General features: G+C 34.8%; 1 protein-coding gene across 4 annotated transcripts in view; it reads right to left on the bottom strand.

Moving 5' to 3' along the window:
- Positions 1-25,252, bottom strand: part of PDCD10 (programmed cell death 10) — a 42,964-nt gene that overhangs the window by 15,812 nt on the left and 1,900 nt on the right. For 2 of the 4 annotated variants that reach the window (XM_033087186.1, XM_033087204.1), the window contains exons 2-3: positions 9,795-10,005; positions 1,937-1,990 (exon numbers count right to left, since the gene is read on the bottom strand). In XM_033087186.1, coding sequence (XP_032943077.1) covers positions 1,937-1,990; positions 9,795-9,890 — 150 coding nt within the window. In that variant the 5' untranslated portion in view covers positions 9,891-10,005. Of the gene's footprint in view, positions 1-1,936; positions 1,991-9,794; positions 10,006-10,474; positions 10,663-15,443; positions 15,613-25,252 lie in introns of those variants that run through there. The other 2 variants (XM_033087194.1, XM_033087214.1) reach the window with 2 other exon arrangements.

The following is a 25,252-nucleotide window of genomic DNA, read 5'->3' as shown; positions in this document are numbered from 1 at the left end:
ATATTTTATCTTGAAAAAAATATTTTAATCCTTTTTCTTCAAGTAACAAAAATAGATATTAAAGCTTGATAAATATCACTGTTGTGGACCAAGAACTGGAAACATGCATATAAATGAGTGAGGTTTTTCAATCTTTTTCAAATAAGTTATAGTTTAAAAGACACAAAAATATTTATCTTTCTAATGCATGCCCTCCTTTATTTCATTTGAAATTTAACAAATTAAATATAATTAAGAATAAATCAATGCAAAACTAATGTCCTCCAAAATAACCTTCACTATCCTCAATTAAGAATCAGGGCCATGGACAGCAAAATTTTCCCATGTATCAAACCAGATCTACAAGAGCCACATACTTTAAATACAGTTTTTGCTTTTTAATTGTACTTCAGTGTTAAAACATCAGCTTATATATAAGGATATTACAAGAAAAGGCTTTATGATATTCACTACTTTATCTCTTTTATGAATACCATTGACTATACTATCTACTACTTAAAGTCTTCTTTATCAGGGTACACAGGAGAAATTTCTCTCTGTTCTGGGTATAAGGAAAGCTAAAAACACTGACTTTTGCCTTATTAATACTACACTGTGCAACACATCACTTTTCCTTCTTTCCTTTGGTCACAAAGATGCTTAAAATAGTCTCCATTATGCCTCCCTAATGACCAAATATGCCATTCTGAACCACACCGATACTCAAAGGAAAGAAAAAATAAACAAACTGATGAAGGTATTGCTCGGTTGATTCTCTTCATTAACCCAATGATTTGGCAGGATATATTTTAAAGAAGCTACTATGTATATGTATACAGGCACTACACTGTAGAGTATTAAACACATCAAAATAGTTCTAATCGAACATATACACTGTAATTTCTTGTGGTGAGGTAAGAGAGATGTCTAGAGACACTATCTATGCTACAAGTTAGAGTGGTATCTATAAACTAATCTTTGCCATAGAATCAAGCTGGATAGATTTACAGTTTCAACCCCCATAAAAACTCAACTATAGATTTAAACATTGAAATACTTTACCCGAAATGTAAATTGTTTTAGGTATTGATAGGGCAAACACACAAAAAGTAAATAAACATTAAAAGTTTTGGGCACCCTGATATGTATTTGAGGGGGTCGGAGGGGGGCAGATAATGTTTTATATGAAAGAATGCGCCCAATATGTAGAGCAGGGCCACTCAATAGAAATATAATGCAAGAAACAAATACAAGCCCTTGTAATTTTAAATTTTCTAGTAGCCCATTAAAAAAGTAAAAAATATGTGCAATTATGTTAAGAGTAGATCAAAAATATCATTTCAACATTCAATCAATATAAAATACCTATTACTGAGTTATTTCACTTTCTCATACTAAGTCTTTGAAATCCAGTGTGTATTTTATATTTGGAGTACAACTCAATGCAAACTAGCCGTATTTTACATGCTCAACAGCAACATGAGGCTACTGATTATCCATTGAACACCTCAGGTCTAGAGACAATTAAAAAAATTCACTCTGAATGACTTAGCAGTATATTCTCAAAGTGTCTTTAACCTGATATACACAGATGTCTTACTTTCTCACTCAAAAACATTGTCTTATGTTCTACTATTAAACGATATGAAGAAAATCTCTTTGAGTTGTAATTTTACAAAAGTTTTTAAAAAGTCAAATAAAAGAGTTCAAAAATATGCAAAAAGCTAAAGAGAGAGCACTCCAAAGTCAGCTTGAAAAGCAGAAAAGATGAATATTAAGATGTGCTCCAGCTTACACTTTGGAAGTGTTTTAAGCTTTCCATAGTACACTAAAACCAGCACAAGATAGCTGAAAGGATTTTCGCTAAAAGGAACCAAACTGTAAATTATCAGGTAGTATTTAGATTGATATATAATGTACATTTCAATATAATCATAATAAATTATTTGCACCTTACCTTAATGAAAGCTGCTCTCAGTGTCTGAGCTGCAGAGAGATTTACTCGTTCTAGCTGCAATAAAAATTTTAAATCATTATTAATACCTATTTTCTTAGAAAAAAGCAACATTTCTGGTACTGCATTCTATAGTGATCACATTGACACACCAATTATTCAACTAACAAAAATATTTGCTAATGACTCTAAGTCACCATAATTCTTCAAACAGATGGGCTATCTAAAATTTTTATTAGAAACCATGAAACATTAAGGTATGTATATCAGTACTTTATTTATTCTTTTTTTTTAAAAAAAAATAAGAAACACTCTACCTTAAAGGTAGATCTAAGATAAGCACAGAATACAAAATAGTCTCTATAGAAAGAAAAAACATATTCACTTGAATTATTGAAAATAGGGAAGGTTCAAGATTAACTCTCAATGCTCTGTTGCAAATACATGGCAAAGTGTGTGTGTGTGTGTGTGTGTGTGTGTGTGTGTGTGTGTGTGTTCTGAATATAAAATGACCAACACAAAGGAAACATTTATTACTTAAGGTATTTACTAACTTACTCCTTTTTATAATTGCTTTTCAGTACCCTCAGCCAGGGATTAAGCTGAGATTAGCCTATTTTATTAATTACCAAATAGTGCTGATAAACAGTTTGTTTGATACTCAAATTGAAGACTGTGGATCATCTGGATTTCAGAGATGCTTATACCTGTCCTATTTTATCAGGATTAAAAAATGGTTACCTAAAATACTGAATCAAAAGTTCAATCCAAATGCTTTTAATTTTTATATAAAATATGTGAGATTTATAATTTTGAAAGACAAATATCCTTATTAGACACTTTATATAATTCATTTTTCAGTGAGACAAAGAAGGCATACTATTTTATTGAAAACAAAAACAAAAATTAAAAAATCACCTCATTGGTTGAAAAATTTACTGCCAAGCTTAAAATAACTAGCCACAGTTAAATCCAGGTTTCTTTGGTCCCTAAGGATTAGGCCAATTAATAAAATTCAACATATGTGACATTTGGGACAACATCAAATGTTCAAAAGTATTACAAACTTTATAGATTATTATGCAAGAATATTTCTACAAAAACTTTACGAACATACATCCCATTATGCAATAAATATTCCTTTCAATCCCTTGAGGCAATGAACATGTGTTTTTCTTTATAAACAATATATACACACAGGTTTAAGGAATCTCCCCAACACTTTATATCAATTTATTTTCTAAAGACAGGAATGCCAAGAACCCTATATCTCCTTATGAGCTATTCACCTTAAGCACAGGCAAAAGCAACAAAATCTGCAAAGATACATAATTTATCTCTAAAAATAAACAATGGACCATTTGAGTTAGTATTTAACTTGGCTTCTACAAACCTTGTAAAATCAAACATTGCCTTAGTAGGTAAAAGGGAAGAAGACTCAAGGGGACCACGTAGACAAATAAAGCAAAATAGCAACTCCATGAGAAGTTTATAAAATTAACAAAGGAATGTTTCCAAAAATAAAAACATGTTATTCTTCCACATAACTCATTTAATTATAATGAATATTACTGAAGATTAAAATAATAATACAGCTCTTCTGATCTCAAGTTCTTGTGCAAGGGAGGCAGAGGTAGACAGACAAGGTGAATATATCCACCCTGATAGGAACCCATTTCCCTGTTTGGGTTTAAACCACCCTCTGACCTCTTTCAAGGAGTTAAAGGTCTGAGTCAGATGTGTGCCTTCAATTATCAGTATAACTCATTCTGTAGTGCCCTAATAGGTGAAAGGGTCAAGGCAATAAAAGGTCTAGAAAAGTCAGTGAAGAACTCAAAACTAGCTAAGATAGACATCAACATCTCTAGAGTTCTTGATTAAGTTTATGTATGTGTACCTTAGACAAGAAAGGGGAAGGTCAGACATGAACACATTAAATCAAATCTGGGACCTGTGAAGTGCCTCACCAGAAGTCTGTGGGGAGTCATTCTGGGATGCATCGCACACCCACGCATCTTGTGGCAAGCCCACTAGGCTTTATTACTCATATGTTCCTGAATCTATAATTAAAGCCTGCAACACTTAGGTAGCAGGATGTGTTTTTATCTTCTCTATTAAAAAGTGCTTCTATTTTAGGCCTCTCATTTGTGATACGTGATTTCATAACAAAATCATGTTCTTCTTACCAGTACCTTCCACGAGAGTATCTGGTTCTGGTAATATTCTAATAACAGCTACCATTTACTAAGCACCTATCATGAACTTTATTACATAGAGTATTTCTGAGATACTCAAAATAAATCTGTAACTAGCTATCATCATCTCCATTTTACAGCAGAAGAAATTCAATTTGCATAAATGTATGCAAATGTTAAATAGCTAGTAAGTACAGAGACAGGATTCATACCAGATCTGTCTGGCTCCAAAACCCATGCACAAACCACTAATGCTACCCGGCCTCCCTGGACTCACCCTTTCTAGACTGGAGTCGACCCTATCACTGAATCCCTTCAACTACCCAAATCAACAAATTCCTGCGTTTCTGCGATATGTAAGGAAGTCAGGGTAAGACAGGCAAAGAATCAGATAGAAACTAATGGAACCACTGACAGCTGAAGTAGAAAGGGAAGTCTTTATGAAGATGAAATTTGAACTGGTCCTTGAATAGTTATGCCCCATTTTGACCTCTTAAACTCATCTTTCTTGGCAGTCCTCCCATTTATGGCTTTCTTCAGGTTTAAAATGGGGCATAATGATTTTATGTAAGATTGCAAGAGAAAAGGTTTCAGTTTCCATTTTGTTTCCAATACTTTTACTAATGAATCTAGTATTTTTTCTTTCTTTTTTTTTTTTTTTTTTACCTTTTGGGATAACAGTTATTGGCTGGTGAATCTGTAAGGAGCCAATGAATTCATTTTTTAGTAGTACTTGATAGTGAAGTGAATACACTATACGTATTTTGAGTCAAAAGAAGGAAGAGGGAACATATAATTACATTAATGGATACTGAGATGACAGGTACTCCTTGGGCCTCCGCCTTATAGGACTTCGATTTTATAAGTAAAAGGAAAAGAAGAAAATCAAAGAAAAAAGGGTACACAACATCTCAGCTCACCTAAAAGAGAAGGAAATGCGCCTGCTGAAGTACATTTGGAGGGAAATGATGGCGAGCCTAACATAGAGTCTCACCCCAACCTCATGTTCTGCCCAGTTTTGTGACTTCCTCCTACAACTTACTATTCTTCATAGTTTTTGAGAGCACTTACTGTTAATTGAAAACTTGTCAAATTTAACTCTCAAGTCATTTATAAAAATATTTTAAAAGCTTACACATATTTTTGAATCCAGAGAACTCATTATTATTTGCTCTGTTTATCTTATACTTTATATTTCAGTACGAAGCCAGTTTCTTAAATCCATACTTTAAAAAAAAAATCCATATAACCATTTGCTCAACTTTTAAAGAGGCTTGCATAAAATATTTTGAAAAGTCTTCTTTTAAGGTCAAAATAATTAGGTTAGTTCTGAATTGTCTACAAATCTCGCTTCCTCAAAATCAAGCATGATTTCCCATGCTGATATGCTTTCTCCCTCCCCCCAAGATTATCGATCCTATTCCTTGAAAGGAATTAAACGGGACCAAGTCACAATAAAAACTGCACATAACACCTCTTATGATTCAAATGAGAATAAGGTGAGTCAGATCAAACACTATAAATGCCAGAACAGTAAGAACAGTAAGTAGATAGAATCAAGAGTCCACCTATTAACTTTTGTGCTACCAAAGAGGAAGCAAATGCAATCATCTGTGTTACAGATTAAGTTCATACTAAGTTCACGTAAGTTCATAAATGTTAAGTACATATTAAAGTTCAATAAATGTTTCTAAAAGAATCAGTTCCTGGGGCAGTCACATGTCTGGCAAAAAAGGTAAACCGAGTCATCTAACTAGCATAAAAATATTCCATTAAAACATTGCCTACAAGTTAGCAAAAGTCTAGGGTATGGTCACAGTTTTGCCAGAAATTATGTGGACGACTCCTTAATAATAACAGCTAACACTACATGTCGGGTATATTTTAAGCAGTATAATATATTAATTCATTTATTTCTTTGGGATTCTTTGCTTCAGGTGCTTCTGAACAGAATGATACTAACTGCTTATTCAGAAGCACATTTGTGTGCTTTAATAAGCGACCATATAAACTTTGGTGATCTAAAATTTACATTTGGTTGCAAAATTGTTATTTCTGTCTCAAAATACAATACGTAGTTCTTCATAAACTATATTTCACCTTAAAACAATTCCTCCAAAAAGTCACAGGAAAAGAAGACACATGATATATGTTTTCCTAGAATGAAGAACTGGACGAACCATACATCTCTCCTCTTCCATATATAAAGAATTAGTAAAAAATAACACAGTATTAGAGAACCTAATCTAACACTTGGCATGAGGTGTCTATAAACTCATTCCATAATGCAACTAGGAGACCTATTTCACAGTACATTTACAACACATGCAATATACTTGGACTCTGAACTCTGCAGCAGCTTATTAAAAAAGAAGCCTACTCTTTCAGCTCTCTTGGAATAGCTTCATTAAGTTTAGCAAGCATCAAGCTCCCGGAATGCCATAAATAACTTTACCTTGTAAGCCGGAGTACTAAAACTTCCTCAGGTGTAAGGATGTCCTACTATCTTTAAAAATCTGTTCTACAAGTGACTCCTTGACCACCATTGTTACTGTTATGGATGTAATAATATTGCGAGAATGCATAAACTTTTTAAGTCTTACAATGAATGCACTCTGGAAAAACTTTAGTGAATAATATAGCTTCAGAATAAAATGCTCATCCCTACTGTGTTGCTACTTTCTGTAAGATTAAGTTGACAACCAGAAAAACAAAACCAAACTAAACTAATTTAGGTGCTAGTAGACTTATAGAAAACCCACATTTGAACTATGGTTAAACATTAACATTTAACTGATTAGGTATCTTATTTTGGATGTTACATGAATACACTGGAATGTCAGAGAACAATGCTAGTATTTTATTCTTTTTAACCCAACACTACACATTCGAAGACACAATAATTATTTGATTCCATTCCTAAACCAAACCCTAGATTTCATCTCTATCAAAGAGAAAACCTACTATCACACTATTCCCAAAAGCCTATTTCTGAATATTCTTTTTTAAATACATTACAAAAATAATTTTTTATAAAGCTTGGTATCTTAATGTCAGATCAGTAAACTCAATTTGAGAATTAGAGCCTGACAATTTGATATAGTATCTCTCCGTCCGCCACATCCAGCCATTTCATTTTCAAATTTCACTTCTAACAATTAGTTCTTGAACCAACTATAAATCATTTGGCAACATGTTCTAATTCTGGGCCCATTAATCCACATGTTTTCAGATCTCATCTGGAGAGAATCACTGCCTTTAATTCTGGAAGAGATTTACTAGTCCATTCATAGCCATTTCTTTTTCTTTCAAGTTACCTTTCCTTACACGTGAATAAATTAGAAAAGGTACATCAATATTAATTTGAACAGTTCATTTTACCAGAGTCCCACATCCTATAAAACTATTTTCCAAAATCAAGATTTAAATAAAATCCATTTTTCATATGTAGAAAAAGATCACTCAAATTGTTTGGAAAAAATTTTCTCATTCTTCATTAAGTAGAGGATCAAACTGAAGCCCAGCAAGTAAATGACCTCCCTTCGGGAAAAGACTCAAAATATCAGATAAATATGGAATATACCCCCAAACAACTTGGTCCAACAGCCTGTTTATTTAGCTATGGGGTTAGCCTATAGATATAAAGAGAGGGAGCATTTCTGGGAGGCACTGTCATAAGGGTTCTTGAAGTATGTGAGAAGTCCAAACACTACTCCTCAGGACAGATTACTCACTAGCTTTCAATGACTGTCTCCTTACCTCCTACCTGGTATAAGGATAATTAATTTATTTCCTTAAACATCTGTGTTCTCTATGATTCTTGAGAAGAGGTACGTTGCCTTTTTTCCTCTGCATCTCCAGATCCTAGCAGAGTACTTAGCAAATAAATGGTTGGAATTTAGTAAACATTTACTAAACAGGACTGAAGCACTTGCTTCTAACTCTAGTCTTGCAATGAATGGGTAAAGTATTAGAACAACGTGGTGGAATTAAGTGCTAGAGTGTTGACTACAGCTGCGAGAGATGGGTATAACCAGGCCTAAAAGAGTGTCTCCAATGCCACCATGACAGTAGTATAACAGTGACATGTTTTTCAAAAGAAGACTCCTACTTGCTTCCTCTTTAGTACCAAACTTCCAGATTCCCCAACCTCCTTTGCAGCAAGGTATGGTCATAAGACTAAGTTTTTGCCAAGACATGTAAATGGAAGTCTCATGGAGGACTTTCAAAAAGATTATTAAGAAAGCTGAAAGCAGCTGGAAATATCACCCCATTCCCTGGCTCCATTTTTTACCCCTTTCAGGAAACAACTTAGGCCACAATGATTGGAGCTTCAGCAGCCTTCCTACATGCTGAGATAACCTCGATAACAGAAGGCAAGCACTAGGAAGATGGGACAGAAATAGGAACCTGAGTTTCTGACACAATTGTGTACCATAATATTAGTCCTGGACCACTTACCTCTATAATTTTTTTTATGTAAGAGAAATAAATTTTATCCAAGCTGCTGTTTTGAGTTTTCTTCTATGGTCACTGAACCTAACACTATTTGATAGTGTTTGAAGTTCCAAAATATATATCAGACATGGAAACTAAGTCTGTGGATTTCAAGTTGAAGAGGATGAATCGCTCTCTATTGTCCCTAAGACACAAGACCATAAAATACATCAAATACATTATCATTAAACCTAATAATGTAGGAGAAATAGTTTTGACACCCACAATCTTACTGTAATATAAATATTTTACAAAAAGAGATGAAAAGTTATTAGAAATGGTGTGGGCTTCCAGGCTATAGAAGCAACAATAAGGTTAATGGTGTTGATAGCTTCATAATTCATTAGATGAGTAAAACAGCAACCAAAAAAACATAACTAAACAGACAAAAAGCCTGAAGCCACTAAATTTAGAGTCCTAGATTTTAGTCTTCGGTAATTTCAGGAAAATAATTTCACATATCAGGACCTCAGTTCACCACTAAAAGAAGGGGAGTGATTAAATTACATTTCTAAGGAACTTCTAGCTCTATATATTTTAGCATATTAATATTAATTTAAAAGAAAAACCAAAAATATATTGATATTAAATCCTAGAAAACCCTTCAAATAAAAAAACACAACTACATAGTCTCTAAATACAAAGGACTTTAATCTTCCACTTATCAGTAAAAACATTTGTCATTACTGACTATGTAACTCATTAGGATATTTTTGTGTCTGCTCCTCTGGCTACCTAAAATGTGCTTACTCCCAACTTTTCAACTGTCTAACCCTTATTTATCCTTTACCGATCTTAGCATGCCTCTTCTTTAGTGAGGCCTGCCCTGACCCGTAAACTAGGTCCAACCTGCTATTTTTTAACTTCACAGCATTTACGATAATTTTTCATTTATCCAATTATTTCTATTCTTTTGCTTAATGTCTCTCTCTCTCACTACAGTGAAACGTCCAGAGGGGGCACAACATATCTGGGGTTTTTCCCATACCTGGGAACATACATGTTTTATGTCCAGTCCTGGCATATTGCCTAACACATAGATGGAGTTCATTTATACAAGTTTTGTTATATGAAGTATTGTTATATGAAGGAACAAACAAACAAATGAATAAATGAAGGAAGCATTAAGGAAATGCAGAGATCGTGTGAGGAAATATTTACCCACTTACCTCATTAAACACAGGATACATGACTGCGTAGAGGGGCATAGAAACCATGGAAGTGGTCTCAGCTTCATTCTTCATCTCTTCCATTGTCATCCTCATTCAAAAGCCAACTACAGTAGAAAAAGCAGTGCTAAAATGCAGAGGAATCTTCATTCACTGAAGTATTTCTTCTCTTTTTTGTGATAAAAGAACAGGTCACAAAACATATACTGACCTGGTTAAAGTGGAGAAAGAACAGAGATTTACTATATTAAGGAGAAACTACAAATGCCACGATAACTTACTTTACAGTAACTGTCATTCTAATTTTACAAATGAAAAAGTAGGCTCAGAGATAACCAATCACTTGTCCAAGATCACACACGCAGAGGACCAAGATTCGATGCCGGTACTCAGAATGCAGATCTGAGCCTCCCGCATCAGAAAATCAAGTTTGAAGTGGAAACAAAGAACTTCAGCTCATCTACACAAGAAAATACCCAGAAGTAAAATACCCAGAGGTTATTTATTCATGGAATAAATGCCCGTTTAGCACCAACTACAAGCAAGATGCAGTGGGGGATGAGAAAGATGTGGTCCTATTAAAAACTTATCTGCGACAAATTGAGGAAGATCTAAGCAGCTTGAGAGATATAATCAAAGGCCTGGAGTACTTATAGCTTCAAAAATCTCCAATAACTCACCCCATTTAAGAACCGCTTACTATCCTTCCATATCCAGACCAGTGAAGGGTAACTCAACATCTACTTGAACAATCTGGTTCCATTTCTGATGGTTCTGAACATCGAGTTTTTCCTACTTCTGGGTTCAAATCCACTCTCTGACGTCACAAAACAACAGCAGCAAAAATGGCCAATTCCTAAATTTTATTCTATAGGGCAAGAGACAACCATTACCTGATCAAACATTAAATAAACTGCTTTGGTCACAGCATTATAAACAGATTGAAGGAACAGAAGCTGAAGGCAGGGAAAACTTAAGGGCCTTCCTATTATCTTTATGAGATCAATCGGACCTGAATAATAAGCAAGAGGAAATAGGTAAATATCAGTTGTGGCCCTGCTGTGCCTATTTAACTACTTAATAGGCCATTTTGGTAATCTTTTCCACTCAGAAATAAATTGTGAATACCTGTTAATTATAAACTTGGAACAAAGAAAAGGGATTGAAATATAGAGATACTAGTCAAAATGAAAACGATGGATACTGTATACTCAGTTTAGTTAGGAAAAGAAGGCACTGGGATCAATGAAAACAGCAAGTGAGAAACAGGACAGGGGGAACATCAGAACTTAAAGAACTGTCTCACTGGGTGACAGACAAAAAGAGTCATGTGTTTATTTAAAAAATTGTTTTGTTTATTTAATAAATAGTTATTCATCACCTATAAAGTATTAAGCCTGGTACTAACAACAGATAAGGCTAGACCGTGGAAGGAAAGAAAGAAAATGAACAATACTGAGTATCACACAGGGAGACGTCAAGATGCTATACTGCTATGGGAGAACTGGATGAGAGAACTTGTAACGAAAAACCAAGTGTTTCAAATACTCCCAAGCATGGAAAATATATATATATACACATATATATATGTATATATATGTATATATATATATATATACACACGCACACACACATATACATATGTATGTACATATATACGGGGGGTGCAAGAAAAATGTATACACATTTTAAGAAGTGTTACCTGTGCTCAAGCAGTAGTTCGCCGTAATCAGAAGTGTCTGGACACTGATGGTAACCACTTTGAGCACCTCTTGTAATTGCAGAAGTTAAAAGTGACTTGTATTCATCTTTTGTTATCGGTATATATTGAGTATTAAAATTAATACAGTTTTTTCCTTTCTTAAAATGTGTGTGTGTGTATATACATACATATATATATATATATATATATATATATATATATATGGCACCCTCTGTATTTGATTCCTTTGATAAGGCCAAGAGTAACACTCAAAGAAGAGTGTCACTTGTACACTAGAATAACGGGTGAGGGAACTCCCTGCAGGGGCTGATGTAGTAAGCTGGTGAGAGGGAAGTCTGAGCCTAATGATCTCGGTAAAAGGAGGTGAAATTATAAAGAAGGTGAAACACTAAAGTAGGCTCCACAGAATCATTTTTGTCTTGCACTCTTTCAAACACACGTGCTTATTCCTGCATTCATAAAGGCAGAAAGAGATGAAGGGCTCAGTAAAGTGCCTAGGGTCACTTTCAGAATTCCTGCTGACATCTACCTATCTACCACACAAAACCTACTCAAATACTTAAGTTTCACCTTTTGAAAATACTAGCATTAATTTTTTTAATTGTGTTTCATACGTAATATTGCACGATGTCAGGAAATTTTCACTTAAGCTATTTATGACTCACATTAACCACATGTCTCCCCTGAACTAACTGTACAGTACTAGTGACTACTATTTGTCAACAATTCCGGGCTAACTAGGTGGCTGGCCTAAACACACTTAACCACCTTTTATACTGTTCCTACAGAAAATGCTTCAAAGAACAAATTTACTAATTTTCAGAGTACCCATTCACAAATTAGGGTCACTCATGGTTTCACTAGTGTTTACATGAGATCAAAAAACAGCAATTCCAATAAGGCTTTTAAAAAATTAAACTGTTCTAATTTCAGCTTCAAGTGAAAATATACTGTCATTCCTTCTATATGCTTCATTTGAAATCATTAAATGGACAATCTGCAATCACCTCGAACAAAGAGCCTGCTACCTAAGGATAAAGAGCAAGGTTCACCTGACTGAGCAGGGGCTGAGGCCCTGCCCCTTTGAGAAGGTTGCTTCCTTCCTTTCAGCATGGGTGTGACCAGGCCTTGGCCAGCCAGGCAGCACATTATCAGTCCTCTAAGGGATACTGGCTTCTGGGGTGAGTACTGATCACGCATAGCCAACTGAAGGTTACTGACGCTAAATCCCAACTCTGGAAAGGTCTTAAAAAGTCACCTCAAAGACCCTCTAACACAGCAGAAACCAAAGTCCCAAAAATGACTTGCCCATGGTTACAACTGCTAGCTGATAAATAAATAAAAACATGGGTATGGTGGCAACACAGCAAGAACCACTAGTTTCCCATTTCAAATGTATTGTTTGGGGGTAAAAGTTTTCACTTCAAAGTAAGTTTTGTTTCTTGAGTGGTTATCATCCACAGAATTAAAAAAGAGAAAAGAACCAGAACTATAGATACTAACAATTTAGATAAAAGGTATACTTTTCAACCAACTTTTCTTCAGAAATACCCTTTGTAACATGGGGATACCAAATGAATAGAATAAGCAACCTATCTATTTATACTTTTCCTTTTATTTTCTTGAATGTTCAAAATAGCCCTGCTAATTTCTACCACAAGATGAATTAGTTTTAAATAGCTTCCTGGGCTTAAGACAATTATTTGTTGAGACTGAGGAGGCAACAAAACTAGGTTCTTGGCCATTCCAATGCCACTCGTAGTCTTAGAGGAGTTTCTGTCCTGCCCTGCCTAAACAACAAAGGGAGCTTACTCATTTGCAGAACTACACTCTGGTTTATCTCAAGGCCCAGAATCAGCATTTCCTACAACAGCCTCACTTTACTCCATCTGGGGCATGAGATAACTAGGGCCAAAGCTATTTACTTATTCACAAATAAAAGAAGTAGACAAAAGGAAATCCTTGGCTCTGACATATGCAGTTCTTGGGGAGAAAAAGAAGATTCCTAAGTAAATTCTACAACTGAAATGTTTGTACGCAGATCTATTTGTCTAGTTTTTCTCTATAGTCAAATCCAGTACTTAGTCCTCTTACATGGTCCTAAATTCTTATAATTCCTTTAATTTCCCTCCCTAAAGGGAGAAGTTTTATTTATTTTTGTTGGATCTCCAACCTGCCCTTGAACATTTAGCTAAAAGACGTTTATTCATTCTAGGAGTAGGTAGCATCCATGTGTTTATGTTACCGTTTGTAAGTGTATTTCTTTTTCCCATTAGAGATATTAGAAGTCAGGATAGCAGGTACACAGTACACAATGTTTGTTGAACAAATTAATGAGATAAGAGATTGGCAATTTGTAAGTTGAATCAGCCTTGCTAATACTTTTAAAATATCAAGCCTAGCAAAACAAAAAAAATAGAAATCTAATTATTTCTATTAACAAAGTCTGAACTCAGACACATTTACCAGCTTTTACTTCTTCTTGCTATCCCAAGCTCTTCCTACTATAGTAAACTAGGAGAATATAAGCAACAGATAAAAGGACATTATTACTTAAAATTTTTTGCATTAACTGTGGCACACAATATAAGAATAATATAAAGAAAAATAAACCAGAGATTATAAATTCTAATGTCTCATTTTTTATTAGGGCTGCTAGGATATTTTTTAGATCCTGGGGATACAACTATTGTATAATTTAATAGTTCACAAAATTCTCAAAGCGCAAGAATTTCCAACAAAGTTTTCAACCTTGCCTGACACATAAGCAAAAATCCAAAAAGTTATGTCACTTTCAGCAGAAAGGAAAACTTTCTCTATGGGAAAGGGTACAAGAGTGATGCAGTTTCCAAATGTTGGGCGGCCTAAGCCTTCACAGTCAATCACTTCAGTGCCTATTAAAAACACATATTCCTAAGATTAACCAGAATCTCCAAAAAAAAAAAAAAAAAAAAAAAAAAGGGCCAGTGAACTGTATTTTTAGCACACAACCCAGATGATTCTCTGGAACAGAACAAGATGAAATCCACTGATATGGAAAGAACACAGGCTAGAGTCAGAAAATGTAGCTGCTAAAGCCAGTCTCAGGTACAAAGGTAAAATTAAATTTGACTAAGCACCTGAGACAGGGGTTTTCGGTTCTGACTTTGTGGAAGTTTCACTTTATCACTGGCCTTGTTTCCCCCATCAGAAGCAGAAGGGGTGAAATTATATCACCTTAAGGTCTGAACTCTAAAACTAAGTGATAAAATTTTATTACGTATTGATATCTACTCTAAGTTCAAAAGCAATATCATGGAAAATTAAAAAAAGGAAAATATCTCATCAAATCATAAAAACTATTCACAAACTCTAATAAGGAGATCCTCTTCAATAGTTGGTTGATTCAAAGTTTCAAATAACTGACAATCCCTTGCTTTCTTCTCAAGCACCTGGCATCACGATTTATTCCCATCAGGCTCGTAGAGAAAATGAATTTATTCCAAGTCTGTGTAGCTCAGTTGGGCCATTTCCCATAGCTGGAAAGGTGGGCATGTGATATTACAACCTACCTTTAGGGCCTTCTCATGTCTAAGTGTCGGAGCCACTTCCAAACAAGAGACAAAAGTTTAGAGGAAGAAGCTAGGAAAAAGGGAGGCAGAGGAATAAAGTAGGATATCCTACTGAGACCAACATGAGCTGGAAGCCTTCACGATATATGCCTGCATCTCCCTCCTTCCTCTTCAAATTATATTTTCTGTAATTTATGGTCTTCGCTCTACAGTTTTCTTTTTAAACAATGTAATGTGGAACTCAACCTCCCTGAACATGAAAGGCTGTCAGTTCAGCATTTACTGAATTTTGCATTTAGGGACATCTAGAAACAATCTCTTGTTAATGGTAAGTGTAATATATGACACATTGCCACTCTATTTGTTTATACATACCAAAAAAATTGAGGAGAGAGGCTTCTTCAAAATACCAAATGAATAATTTGTGCAGCAGTATGGGAAAAGAGCGTAAGAATTCAGGTCTGAAAACAGGCTCAACTCCTGGTATTGGCAATTACAAACCGTCGTGTCTGTTCAAGTCACTTTACCTTTCTATGCTTTAGTTTCTTCTTTAACATAGACGAAAGCTGAGCTGTATACTTGAGAGAGACGCCGTTAGAATAAAAGATGAGGTAATTTTTAAATCAAACCATAAAGTCTCTATATTAAAGACTTCATTTCATTTCACTAAGTTACTAAGCACTGTATTTGTGTACTTTTAAATACCTCTTCAAAGAAAGTACACATTCTACAATGAATTATCACCTCATTTGAAGATCTACTCCACTCAAATAAATTTTTAAAGGCACGTTCTCTGTTATACCACAATTTCTGGGTATCTGATACCACCAACTGGTTGAAGGAGTCCAGCTTTAGTCTTTTTTTAAAAAAAAAAACAAGATAAAACAGATATAATCTTCAATATCTCTGTAAACATGACTGATCAAATAAGCATTTCCTGAGCTATTAATTAACAAGTAACACAGGTTCTAAATAAAATATCATCTGAAAGTTGAGGTCTTTGAAAACAGATAACACTGGCAAATTAGATGACCCATGAAGGAAAAATGCCTAAATATGTAAGTGCTCTAAATTTAATTCATTTTATCATTTTTTTTGTTAATCTAGGTCTATCATTACAGAACCATACTTGCTTCTAAACATATGCTTATAAATCACCCATCTAAAATCACTCATTTATTTTTCTATACAGGGTTAGAGTTAAGATTCTAAGAAAAACTTCAAAATTTACAATGTTACCTAAAGGAAAACAGGAACTCAATTGTTTCAATTATATTTGGCCAACATGAATAAATAGCGCTGTCATCAGAGAGGTGAGTAATAAGCAAAGTGATTCTAGAACCAGACTGGCCTGGGTTCAATCCTGGAATCCTGGGTCTACCACTTACTAGTTGTATAACCTGACGTAAGTTATCTAACATCTCTGTGCTACAGTTTTCTCATCTATGAAATGGGAATAACAAGTTATCTATCTCGTAAGGTTGACGTAAAGATTAAATATGTTATTAACAGATAAAGCATTTAGAACAGTGCATGGCACATAGCAATTATTCAATATTAGTTATTACAATTAAGTACATTTTAATCCATAATAGAATGACAAGATCCGATCTCTTTCTAGAAGTCAGGTCTCTGGCATAAGCATCTAGCCAGGGGAACCAAGGGCTCTTCAAAGCCAGATAGAGGAAAATAGATGATTTTAATCATCTTTAAAACAGCAGAAATCTATTCTGTTTGTTTTTTCAAATAAAATATTTTATCAAACTCTATATGTAAGAGATAAAACACTTAACTGCTCATTTATCCAATAATGTATTAAGTAACTACAATTTACCAGAACCTCCCTCTTAGATGCTTTTAAATACCCTCTCTCTACAATTTGAAAACCACTTGTCTAGGCCAACCAGTATAGAAGCATTATAAACAAAGCATTATGAAGAACAAAGGTGAACGGACCCAATAGTAAAGTTAAGGGCTCGCAAAAGATATCTGGACCCAGATTTTTCCATAAATGAGATTTCCAAATGTAACCTTACTCGTGTCACAGGCTTACATATTCAAGAAACTTAAATGTTAAGACCATAAAATTTAAAGTGAAAACAGTCATTACACGAGGTCGGGCAATTAAGTTCTCAAACTCATCCTAGAAAAAGTGCTACATACCTCATTACTGAGGATCACTATGGTCACCTTCGAAGTACTCCCCTTGGGAAGCTATGCACCAATGCTAGCGCCTAGTCCATCCTTCAAAGCAATTTTGGAACTCTTTTTCTGGAATGGCCATCAGAGCTCTCGTCACATTATCCTTGATGTCCTGAACGTCATCAAAATGTCTTCCTTTCAAAATTTCCTTTATCTTCAGGTAAAGAAAGAAGTCATTGGGGGCCAGATCAGGTGAGTAGGGAGGGTGTTCCAATACAGTTATTTGTTTACTGGCTAAAAACTCCCTCACAGACAGTGCCGTGTGAGCTGGTGCATTGTTGCGATGCAAGAGCCACGAATTGTTGGTGAAAAATTCAGGTTGTTTTCATCTAACTTTTTCACGCAGCCTTTTCAGCACTTCCAAATAGTAAACTTGGTTAACTGCTTGTTCAGTTGGTACAAATTAATAATGTATAAACCCTCTGGTAGCAAAAAAGGTTAGCAACATCGTTGCAACAAGTTCACAAAATTAACTGTTACACTTCATATATTATCTAGTCCAATCTCCAAATTCGACAATTTAAAAATGAAAGTCCACAGAAATTCACATTAAGAAACAGAACAGAATGGTGACAGACACTGCGTTACTATAGTCTATTGTACAGGACACGTTAAGTCTGCCAAAGTGAACTACTTCTAGACTAACCCGCTCTGCTGTTTGTCATTCATGGGTCAATCAGCTTATAGCCAAGGCGCCCAGACCCCATGTAGAATGTTTGGAGACTGGAGCCAGCTGGAATGTGGCTCGATTCAAGGTTACTTCATGGTACTCAGCAGCACACATTTGTGGATCTCCAATCTGGGGATGCTGAGACATCAGACTCACCCTTAAAAGTTACATACATCGTATCAATGTACGTACTTGCATATTTTGGGGAGAAGTTCTAAATACAGAAATGTATAAAATGAACAAGAGTAATGATTTTTTTTTTTTTTTTTACACACAGATGGATAGCATATAGAGCAGTGGGTAAGTGCTCAGATTTGAAACAAAGACCTAAGTTTGAATTTTTGCAAAGCTGGGTGGTATCATTTAAGTTACAGATTAATCTCTCTCTCTAAACTCAGTGAGAGATTAATGGAAATATTAACTGAAACACTTCACAGGGTTATTATGAGTATTAAATGCATAGAAAGCACTTAATACAGTGACTAACACACAACAAGGATTCAATTCATAGTTATTGATATAGAATCTTATCCAAAATTCTATAAACTCGACAAGGCATCAGGACTAAGGTGATGCAAATCAGATGCCTAGAGCACAAAATTTAGCTCTGACTTGCATGACACAGAGTGAGTGCATTCTTAAATTTTGCCCCTAGGCTCTGCTTCACTCTGGCTGTGCAGCAGCATAGCACACATAGTGAAAGCCTAATACTGGTATCACAATGTCATAAAGGCTATGGCTTACATTGCATATTGTTAAAACATTTTATCCCCCATTTGCCAAAATGGAGGCATAAATAAATTACTGAGCCACCAGAAATAAGTTATGTATCATCCAAAGCAAATTACAAAGTTTTGGAATACTTCAAGTTTGGTTAACAACTGCATTTTAAAACTATTTGCCAAACTTATGCTAAAAGTACTTTTTATTCTCTTAGATCAACTTAATAAAGACGGGTGTAGCCCAAAAGCAGACTAGGCAGCAGAGTGAAATCAAGATGTGATCAAGGACCTTCTTGAAATAATCCATAAAAGATAATCTATAGCAGATAATCAAAAGATGACAATACAATCAAAGGGTTCCTAACCTCTGAATTAGCTGATGGAAAAAGGCAACAAGAACAAAAACAGCAGCTACTGACTTCTAAGATATTTCTGCACAACTGTTCCAGGGGTAAGAATACACATCTCCTTTGTTTTGAAAAGCCTCAATTTTTTTCCCATTCCCATGCCTAAATTTTTGTTAAATCCTGGGCTGAACAAAACTGAAATGAACACATTTGTTAGAGGCAGAAAACAAATTTGTCCCCTTGAATATGTTCATCTTTTACCCATAAAGTTCTTAATCTAGTGGCTCATGAATCAAATAATTCCTAACTAAATAGTCATTACGTGCTTAACTGAGATACATCTATTGTCTTTTTACTAGTATTTGTGATCTCCTGTTTTAATTTCTCCAATATAATGTTGATTTCCTCTAAAATCCCTTAGAAATTCAACTGAATTTAAGCCCTTATCCTGTTCCCGTGTTCTTTTTCAAAGTACAATTTAAGGAGTCTGTACCCCAACGGGTCTGGTCTACCTGCTCTGTAGCACGTATAATCTTAGACAACTACTGAAACTTAATGACTCCTAGCTGCCTAAGGTCCTCTACAGTATGCAGTGTTTACTTTCTTTAACTTACTTTACAAAATTTCTTTTCATCAAAACATTGCCGCAAAGCACTCCAATGTTGATAAATTAGCCCCAGATAACAAATTGCCTCTGGCTCATTGAACACTAGGTGCTAACAAGGGCAAGTGTCATCTTGATAATGACATTTAACTTTCCTTTAGAACACAATTGATCTCAAATACAAATACAGTACAATAAGAAATGAGGGACACAACATGGTATCTGCTTATATTATATATTCAATTCCTCCTGTAACTTTCACTTGCAATTCATTTTTTTAAGGAAGTATGCCAAAATAAGGTAGGGCCTCAGAAATCTCTCAAATTTTGACAATATTACCAAAATGTCCATTTTTTTGTAGATAAAAGCATTCACAAAGTATGTGGTTTCTGAATAAGACCACAGCATTATTCAAAATCTCTGGAATTAAATTAAGAAATAAGAAAGCCTTGCAAAAATCTAAACTAGTTTAAGGAGCAGTTGCAGCCTAGAAGCAAGGTCTCTCACTTACCACCATTCCCAACTGACTTTTGTTATAGCCCCCTCACAGAGGTCTGCCAAGGCACAGGGGTGTAACATCTCAGGGCCATTCCCTAACCCAATCTCCACTGGGGCTCCATTTCGTCCTGAAGACAGGATGGTTGAATAAAGCGGAAAGGATGTTTCAGTGCCAGGGACCAAATAGTAAGTTAGAGAAACTCATGTTTTCCTTTCCTATCAGCTCTGACCCAAAATTATCAAATGAACTGACGAATGTGAAAGTACTTAATATACCAGGAAGCGGGTGAAGGGAATCAAAAGGAACAAAGAAAACAAAACCTAGAAAAAAATATGTATCAGAAAGGCTGACTGTCCATGTAATGGTCTTGTCATCCCCTTCCTCTTCTATTCCTAAATTACAAATGCCCTAAAGAGAAGTTTTTTTCCTTTCTCTATTTCCTAATACCCAGCACAGTACTCTGCAGTCAGTCTAGGTCAGCAACAGTGTTAGTTGGAGACGTAGTGATAAAGAGGTATAATCCTTGCCCTTGAGGTTGTATAGTCTCTCATGGAAGAGAGACAATAAAGAAATAAAACATGTCAATCTGCCGCTTTGCATAACTCCAGGAGCATACCTGCATCACGTTCTTTACACACACACAACCACATATAAATATAGGATGTGCTTAACATCTTTTTGTGGAAACAAAACAAAAAAATAACTATTGAATTACACAGGTGATCATATGAGGTCTGACAATTAAATTTGCAAACTAGTTGCAATGATGTTGCTAACCTTTTTTGATATCAGAGGGATTATTCATTATTAATTTGTACCCACTGGACAAACAGTTAACCAAGTTTACTATTTGGAAGTACTGAAAAAGCTGCATGAAAAAGTTAGACGACCTGAACTTTTTGTCAACAATTCACGGCTCTTGCATCGCGACAATACACCAGCTCACAGGGCACTGTCTGTGAGGGACTTTTTAGCCAGTAAACAAAGAACTGTGTTGGAACACCCTCCCTACTCACCTGATTTGGCCCCCAATGACTTCTTTCTTTACCTGAAGATAAAGGAAATATTGAAAGGAAGACATTTTGATAACATTCAGGACATCAGGGGTAACGCTGACGACAGCTCTGATGGCCATTCCAGAAAAAGAGTTCCAAAATTGCTTCAAATGGTGGACTAGACACTGGCATTGATGTACAGCTTCCAAAGGGGAGTACTTCGAAGGTGACCGTAGTGATATTCAGCAATGAGGTATATAGCACTTTTTCTAAGATGAGCTCACGAACTTAACTGTCCAACCTTTGTAATTCCATTACATGCACATAAACCCCAGAATAAAATAGATGAGACATGGATCCGCTATTTGCCCCCGCCAGACTTAGTGCCTCTTACGATGAGCAGCTCTCCATACTGTGAGTCCTGAATGACAATATACATATTTATTTATTTTCCAACGTGGTCTCTGAATAACAAGTGAAATATTTCAATTAGCATTCAAAGAACATGTAATTCTATGTATTCCAATGCTAGAGGAAAAATTGGCTGTGTTAAAGTTATGTTAGTCTCCAGTGTGGTAACCTCCAGAGGGATTTTTTTAGAGTAAGTTTGAATACAAGTTAATTTTTGCCACACACTTTAGCTTTTTATTGCAACTCTAAATCTAACTGTCCTCCAATGGAGCTCAATCAGTAACATAATTTCTATTACAATGATCGAAAATATGGTCTTGAGCCAGGCAGCCTGGATTCAAATCCTAATTCTAAGCAATTACTGGTTGTGTGACCTTGGGCAAGTTGCTTAATCTCTCTGTACTTTAGTTTCCTCATTTAAATTGGGGACAATACTACCTCTACCTCATAGGATTGTTGCAAGGATTATATGAGATCATGTAAAATGCTTAGCGTGATGTCTGGCACTTAGTTACTGTTCAATAAATAATGGCTATCATATTATATACCAGCTCATCTCAAAGAAAATGTAAGGCAGTTTCACACATAATATATACTCAATAAATATTTGATAAATGAATGAACCAAACTATCATTATTATGCAACCTATACTTACTTCTGGTAAATTTATTTCCAAGGGACTGGCCTGAGTAAACAGGAGTGGCTACCATTTAATACGTTCCACTGCTGTTACCCAATATAAGCTTGCTGATAAAATCCTCTTTCTTTCTTTCTTCTTCGTTTTTTGCTTTGTTTTGTTTTTTTAAATGACACTTGATTCTAGGCAACTCTGTAAGATTGAGATTGAATAGATTCAATTAACTTTTTGGTTAAAAAAAAGTTACCCATTAGAAAATGTAAGGGTGTCCTTGAAAAATAAGATTGTAATAATACTTTATATTTTCAAGATGCAATTAATTTTGTAGCTAAAATGAGAAAACTGTATTTTTCACCTTCACACAGGTAAAAATGGACCACCAAACTACATTGTTTACCTTTCTGCAAATAAATTATTTCAAATTGCTGCAGTGAAGGTGTTCATTGTTTACATTGTGTGTATTCTTAAAACATAAATCTTTTAGGACTGCAACTTTCTGTAACATTTTAAATGCAGTAATATACACAATCACACTATTTAACTTCTAAATCACGTTTACAGTTTATATAATGGAGAAAAAATTTATCATGGAATTGACTTAAAATTCTTAGTAACATACATCATAATGACCTTAAGAAGACAACAACATATAAGAAGCAGCACTTCACTTTTATCCTCCATACATTGGTTATTATAGGTAAGTATATATTTTTTATCCAAGATTCAAATAACATAAGGACCAACTTTAAAAAATGTAAATTTAGGACTTATTAAAGACTTATATTTAATAATAAAAACTGGGATCATTATCAAATTTTAGAGCCAAATATCAGCAAGCACTTTCTGACAATACCTTGTGAGAGAGTAAACTGGTATATTCATGAAAGCATGTAAGGGCACAGCAACTCAAAGCTGTTGAATTTATTTTATGCCATTACTATAGTACTGTAAAAGATTAGGATTTGTTTTCGGGTCAAAACCTAATGCAATTTATTCTTGAAATTTTGTTTGCATGTTTTTAAAATAATGATTTTTTTTTACTCTCATAAGTATCTAGGTTGAGAGCAAATAAAACATTATCATAAGACCCAGTGAAATATAAACATTTTCAAGAATCCCAAAATACAAACTGCTTTGAAACTAGCACTACTCAACTTTACAAAATCACCTTGTCGAAAGCATCAAAAGCAGGTAACATTACATAAACGTAAAATCCAAAAAGATACCAAGATTAGAAAAGGAAACAACAAAGAAAAAAGGAAATAGATTTTGTTGAGGACAAAATAAGATCAACATTAGGGAATAGAATCCATTAATAATTTCTTCCATGTTTGTATTTTGTTATAATAAATGTTGCTTGCAAAAAACAGGATAGTGATAAGATCTCCAAAATGCTGTTATACAGAAAGTTTGTTGTAAGAGAAAATGACCCCTTTGTCATTTGCCCACAAAAAACTACCTATCCTGATTTTTAGACTTCCAAAAAAGAACAAACATCTTTCTACAATTTACATTAAGCTTCTGTCAATAATTCCTTTTTATCTAAGGGTGGGAAGCATGTCTGTTTTACTCATTTCTGTATTTCTGTCCCTAGCACAGTGCTGGAGGCTCTGTGAATGTACTCATTCATTCAATCATTTATTCATTCATTCAGCAAGTATTTATTGGGCACTTATTTTGTTTTAGATACTGTGTAGCATTTAGGAAAGGCACAGGACAAATGAGAAGGCCCTGCCCAGGTAGCTTACAGTCTAATGAGGGAGACAGACATTTATCAAATAAATACAGAAACAGTCCCTATTGTGATGATGCTACAAAGGAGAATACAGAGTGTGGTGAAAATATCAAGGGAACTTACTCTAATTTTAGGAAGGATAGGTCAAAGAGGTCAGCAAAAGTTCCCTGATGAATGACATTTAAACTGAGACTTGAAAATTAACTAGGAGTTGGCCAGAATTGGGAAGGGGAGGGGAAGCAGTCCAGACATGGGCAATAGAACATGTACAAAAACTTCCAAGTCAGGAAGAAATTTATGTATACAGTAACTAAAAGGCACAGTAAATGAAAAAGGCTGGGAATAAGGATGGAGAGCTGGATAGGAGTCAAAAGATAAATTGTCAGTACAAAGAGTAAGAGGATAATAGTATTTGAGTATTGAAGTCATTTTAAATCTTTTTTCTTATAAAATAAACAATCTAAGGGAACTAAGTCTACAATATTCAAGCTTTGCAATAAGACGACGTAGATTATACCTTCATCACCTGTGACCAGTTACATGACCTTGCACTTAACCACTCTGAACCTCTACATTCTCTTTGTGAGCAGGTACTCACTGTTGTACCTACTGGGAATACATTAATACAGTCCTGTTTTTATGACCTTATATCCTTAAAGAGAAAGAGATAGATGTATATGGGAGACATCCTAAGTCCCGTAAGAGATGATGTCCAAAGGCTGACACAAGGCTCCTACAAAACCCAAAATGAGAATGTAGACATTGGTAAACTTCAAACTACTATAAAAATACAAGTGTACACATAATTCTGTGAACTCTAAATTATTCAAAGTGCAGATATCCAAAATGACCACAGCACCCCTGCATGTGACTGAAAGATGATAAATACAATAGAAACATTATTCCACCACTGCAACGTAGGTGAAATAGTATAACTATAATGGAACTCCGAAAAGAGAAGTTAGTGATAGAACTGAACCAAGGATAAACACTTACACATTCTGAACAAGTGCATTATATTAATTGCACTTATTTCCAAATCTTCCCAATTTTTAGTTCAAAAGCTCATTCCACAACCTCTTACCTGCATGTGAAAAGTTAGAACTCATTTCACACTTCCCCCAATAAAAAGCAAATGCCTACTCTACCATCTAGAAAATACATTGACATTCTTGCTTTACTGTCACTGTCTAATGTTTATGGTCAAAACTATCTCACCATTTTAATATAGCACAAAGCCAATTATCCCCCGATAATTTTCCATTTGTTTAGTTGCTCTTCCTTGCTGTCTGGTACCATTATTCATGGTACCATATTATGCCTGATTTTACTTCATTCTATAGTACCATACCTCCCTTCTA

This window comes from Rhinolophus ferrumequinum, chromosome 2, assembly GCF_004115265.2.
Source record: "Rhinolophus ferrumequinum isolate MPI-CBG mRhiFer1 chromosome 2, mRhiFer1_v1.p, whole genome shotgun sequence".
NCBI lineage: Eukaryota > Metazoa > Chordata > Mammalia > Chiroptera > Rhinolophidae > Rhinolophus > Rhinolophus ferrumequinum.
Note: the sequence above shows the minus strand (reverse complement) of the source record. Positions and strands in the feature narration are given on the sequence as shown.